Raw genomic sequence first — 5,547 nt, 5'->3', positions numbered from 1 at the left:
GGCGGGGGGGGGGGGCCTTTGGCAGTTGCCGCGTCCGGCGTCATATCACTTATATCTATGATCAGTGGTCACCCTTAAGTGCCTGCCATTGCGCGTTGCATTTGCATTGCGTTGCCCGCTGTTGCCCGTGAGATTATCGTTCTGACGGTTGTAAATGTAACGTTTTTGTGAAAATATTGACCTATTTACGTTGACGGAAAATATAAATAAATGAAATTAATAAACTCTCGTGAGAGTGTATGCAACGTGACTAGTCCATTTCATAGGGAATAGAAGTACAACTTTTTAAATATAATAAAATTGTAAGAGAAAATGGCTGAAGAAAATAAAAAAATTTCTTTTGGTTTTGCAAAATCTATAAAAAAATCAATTTTGGACAAACAAAAGCTACACGAAGAGAAAAAAGTGGATTATATAGAATGTTTAGATGAAAAAGCGATTAAAGTGATTGGGTAAGTCGAAAAAATGTCATGATAACAAAAGAAAGTGTATGTCGGTGTATAACCTCAATTTCGATCTAATTACGAGTTAACCTAGTTAGTTGTTAAGTTTTTAATATTTGAAATTACAACTGTAATATTTGTTTTTACATATTCTAATTTTTCTCTTTGTTGCATTTATTTTTGTAATCAGACTAAATCAAATTATTATACAGAATCAATGCTTAATCTTTCTGCAAATTGCATATAAATGGAATTTAATTTTTTCTAATAACATAAAACGTCACTTTGGTAGATATTTTAATAATCAGTAAACATGGTTACAATTTATATGTAACAACTTAGGTGTACATGTCGCATGATTGTTTCTTAAAACAACATAGCCTAATTAAGTTTAATTTTTCCACTATTGCTTTGTAATACAATTTATCATTTTTTATATAGACAAGCTCAACAAGAATATGTTTGTTTTAGGAAAGAAGAGAAAAAAGAAAAACCTCTTATTATTCCACTACTAGAATCTAATACCTGGCATGATAGAATCATTAATAAAATAGATGCTTCAAAGTCAAGGAAAAACAATGACAATATATGCAATGTCAAAGTTAAAGAAGAGCCAAAAAATGTATCTAATGGTGATTTAATATCAATTAATAAGGTTGTCTCTTCTTGTAACGTGCAAATAAAAACAGAATTGTCCACTGAAAGTAAAACGCTTATTTTGGATGAGCAAGCAGCAAAAGAAATTATAGAAGATCTCAATTCGATAGAAGAAAATAAAGATGAATTGTGTAATATAACTTTATCTGTAGTTAAGGGACAGGATTTAAAGGGTGCAGAAGAAGTGAGTACTTCTTTATGATTATTAGACATATTAATAATTAACATTATGTCACACTTAAATTATATAAAAAATTTTATATATCTTTTTCTACATAGAGTACATTGGAAGATTATGAGAAAGTGCCACTAAGTATCTTTGGTTCAGCTATGTTACGAGGTATGGGATGGAAACCTGGTGAAGGAATTGGTAAAAATCCAAAGTAAGAACTTTATTTTATATGTACCCTGTGTAAATGTTATATATCTTTATTTCAGTATGTATTTTTGGACATGTGAATATGATTGTCTTTCCTTCATATTTTTATATACCAAATTTACAGGCTTGTAACACCTGTTGTACCTGAATTACGGCCAATAGGGATGGGACTTGGTGCAGACAAGATAGCAGTTAAAAAATTGGACGGAAAAATTCAAAAAGAAGAGGAAGAGTTACGAATACAGAAAGGAAGTTTTATAAAAATCATTGCTGGCAAGCGGTCTAATGCATATGGCCAAATAGAGGGCTTTGATGATGCTGGAAGATTAATCGTTAAAATGGCACTAAATGGAAATATCATCTCTGTGAATGAATGCATAGTTCAAGTAGTAACAAAGATGGAATATTCGAAAAATTCTAAAGTTCTAAGTTAGTAAATGAAGCAAGTTATCTTTTGAGGGACTTTTAAATGTGTAAACATGTAAAAGTATATATTTTCGTAATTATAAAATTTTATGATTTTCTATTTGTTTGTAAACAGATTAGTAAACTAGATTTAAATTAATTGGGCCACAATTTGGGGTTTGTAAGATTTTAAGAATCTTAGTTTCTAAGTGTAGCAATATTAAATTGAAAAACGGGAAATAATGCAAAGAAATATTTTCAAATATAATGTAATATTATAATAACTGTTTGTTGCGTTGTTTGCACTTTTTGCAATGAGAGTTTTTACGTTTTTTTTCTCCAACGTCTGAATATTTATCTTTAAAATGTAAAATTTTTGGGGATTTCAAGCAACGCGAACAAATCTATATGTATTTATTTTATACTGAACAACAAAAGAGAAAATTTTTGATGTACCTGTATATATCAAAAATTTATTTTATATCAATTTGTACAATTATATACGAGTAGTAGCATGCGAAAAAAAGAGAAATTTATTTCAACATGCACACACAAACACGCACGCACACCGATACTGTGTGCATATGTCGTACGCGCAGAGTGAGCTCCTTTTACATATATAAGGAGATACACATTATATTTAACTATATATTTGAAAGTCACTTTTTAAAAGTCCCTGTATGTATAATTTGTTGACTTAGATAAAATTATTACAGTTTTAGTCTTTAGTATTCGATGAATCTGATTTCAGATGCTGCTAAATATGAAGAACATAAGAAAAAGGAAGGAAGTGCAAGTAAACGAGAATGTACATCATTGGAAAATTTTAGTAACAAGCATAACAGCGATTCAGATATATCTGATAGGAAAAGAAAGCACAAAGAGAACGATCGCGAACACAAATCGAAAAAATCAAGTAAAAAATCAAAAACTCAACAAAGGGATTTATCTGATATCAAGAGTGACAGTGACAGTGACAGTGACAATAAGAAAAGAAACAAAAGCCGAAGACGTTCGAGTAGTAACGATAGAGCTAAAAGAGCAAAAAAATCCAAGAAGCACAAAGGAAGAGCTAAGGAACGACAAAGGGATAAGATATCAGGATCTTTCGAATCTATCGATAGAAGAAAATTCAAAAAACACAGATCTCGATCATCCAGTAGACGATAACATATATGTATATGTATATAAATCACAATATAACATATATAAATGTTTTATGTTCTATATTGACATATACAATTTTTTTATCTCTTTTTTTTAAATAAAACTTATTTTTTCATATGCTTTAATCGTTTTCAGATAAATTTCCAATTGTACCTTTTGATATTCTTCAGATTAATATTATATTAAAGACTGGAGTAGATTTTTTTTTACTAGCAGAAAAGCTAAGACTAGGTATGTAAGATTAAAAAAGCTTATACAAATTAAGTTTAATACTAAAATTCTGTATTACGTCGATCTTATAAACATAAATAGTAAGTTGAATAGAATAAAGGAGAAAAAATTTGTTTTTGAATGATTTTGAATTTAAAGTATTTATATATTTAATGAAAATAAAAATTGACAAAGAAGTTTAAGGGAGGCATAAATAATTTAAGTGATTTATCACCTGATTTGAATATTTACAAGTGCCATAAATCCTGTTGATTATCATTGCATGTGAAATTATAATTAAATGCTTTTTCTGCTGTGCATAAAAAAATTTTGATTAAACGTAGTGCAAGGAAGATATATATATCTAAATCAATTCTAAACAAAATTGTAAGATAACTATGGAAGATAATTTGTTCTCGCAAGACTTGTAAGTACTTATAATTCGATTATTTATTATAATTATAAATATAATTCGATATGTGTAAGAAAATACGATCATTCGTAATTATCGATTTCTCGTAAATCTTATGGCCATTATCAAGCTGTCTGTAATATTATATAGATATGCATTCCACTATCTTATCATAACAGACCCACTAATCTATAGTAGATAATACGCGCAGTTTTCCTTACGTCATCAAAATAAATAGAAGGAAACTTAACCTAGCCGTCATGTTGCGACTGTTGCGAGCGTGTGTACCACAGTCTGTAGTGTCTGCACAGTACGGCATAAGAATTATAAGAACAATGACTAGTACGTGTGCGATTATTTTCTGTTTACGACACGCGAATTTTTCAGTGCATCTAATATATTAAACTATTAAAGAACGCAGTATTCTTTTATTGTTTTACTGCATGTTACTCAAACATCTCTGAACGAGCGATTGTTTACTTTAGTCATACTCGTATTCTGAGGTCTGATGTCTGCAGATTGATTTCCTTTTGAATTCGAATATATATAGTTGCATATTAAATTAAATCGCATTAACATCTTACGAATCTTACGATATTTTATAACTTATAGTTATTGATAGTTGAACAAGTAGCTGACGCGTAATCGCATAAAGGCGACAAAATTGTTGATGACGATTAATGTGCAACAGTATTCAACTTAATCTGCATTCGATCTACCTTGGTCAGCCTATTATGTATTATATATATATATATATATATATATATATATATATAAATTATATGTACTTGTAATTGTACTTTTAGCCTTGCGTTTGGCGTTGGTGCAACTATCCGTCGGCGATGACAAGACAACAAACGTCTCGCGAGCAGTTTCTTTCATCGAGCGCGCGAAACAAGAGCGAGCTGACATCGTGACATTGCCCGAATGTTTCAACTCGCCATATGGAACGTGTAAATGAAAAGAATATATTGATCATAACATTTATCTTATTTAAATTACTTGCCTAGAAATAATTTTCAACAAATTTCGACGGTGCCGTTGAGAATATCTCGGGCAAATATTTTACATTACCTTGTTTGAGGATCAGAAAAAGAGCTTTCTAAAATTAAAATTTGGAACAAATCTTTGATTGGCATTGCTATTCGTTGCAGGAAACAATGGCAAGGTATTTTAAATTTTTTCAATATTTTTACAAAGCTTAAAAATATCTTTCTGCGTCAGAAATAAAAGAAAGCGGAAGATTACAGAGGAAGCTAGAGTATAGATATATCTATATAATAATGTAGAAGAAATAATATTTCATTTATTTTTAATGGAGATAATCTTTGCACTAGACGTAATTTTTTATATACATATATGAAATAATACTGTTATTGATGTCTCGTAAAATAAATACTTTATATATAGCTCATTTTGCTCAATATGCCGAGAGCATTCCGGACGGTGAGACGAGCGCGGCGTTGTCCGAGGCGGCGAGAAAGAACAATGTCTATGTAATTGGTGGTACGATACCGGAAAGAGACAACAACAAGTTATACAACACCTGCACCGTATGGGGACCGGATGGAAAACTTGTAGCCACGCATAGAAAGGTTGAAATCGATGCTAAACAATTTAAAAAATATTTCATGTAAAAATATGTGTGTGCGTGTTGTATGTGTTTGTATGGGTGTGAGGTCAAGCGATTCTTTAAAATATTTTAATATATAATACGTATATTAATTCTATATCTTTATTAAAGTATTCTTCGTTTTTTTTTCAAAAGTATATGTATATTCTATCTATTCTATTTTATATTTTCAGCTATTAATTTGAATAATTAAGGATCGCATATATAAAATCAGTTTTGTGTGTGTGTGTGTGTGTGTGTG

General features: G+C 30.1%; 2 protein-coding genes across 2 annotated transcripts in view; both read left to right on the top strand.

Annotated features, from left to right (window-relative positions):
• Positions 1-57: 57 nt before the first annotated feature.
• Positions 58-3,406, top strand: LOC105454069 (G patch domain and KOW motifs-containing protein). The gene is made up of 5 exons (XM_011696416.1): positions 58-452; positions 915-1,284; positions 1,380-1,483; positions 1,604-1,908; positions 2,636-3,406. Exons 1-5 carry the CDS (start codon positions 313-315, stop codon positions 3,052-3,054), a joined length of 1,338 nt encoding a protein of 445 aa, XP_011694718.1. The 5' UTR covers positions 58-312; the 3' UTR covers positions 3,055-3,406.
• Positions 3,407-3,852: 446 nt separating this feature from the next.
• Positions 3,853-5,547, top strand: part of LOC105454067 (omega-amidase NIT2) — a 3,873-nt gene continuing 2,178 nt past the window's right edge. The window contains exons 1-3 of the mRNA XM_011696415.1: positions 3,853-4,015; positions 4,480-4,626; positions 5,084-5,268. Coding sequence (XP_011694717.1) covers positions 3,934-4,015; positions 4,480-4,626; positions 5,084-5,268 — 414 coding nt within the window. The 5' untranslated portion in view covers positions 3,853-3,933. The remainder of the gene's footprint in view (positions 4,016-4,479; positions 4,627-5,083; positions 5,269-5,547) is intronic.

This window comes from Wasmannia auropunctata, unplaced genomic scaffold (genome assembly GCF_000956235.1).
Source record: "Wasmannia auropunctata unplaced genomic scaffold, wasmannia.A_1.0 LD335988.1, whole genome shotgun sequence".
NCBI classification, from domain to species: domain Eukaryota; kingdom Metazoa; phylum Arthropoda; class Insecta; order Hymenoptera; family Formicidae; genus Wasmannia; species Wasmannia auropunctata.
This window is presented reverse-complemented; position numbering and strand designations above follow the sequence as displayed.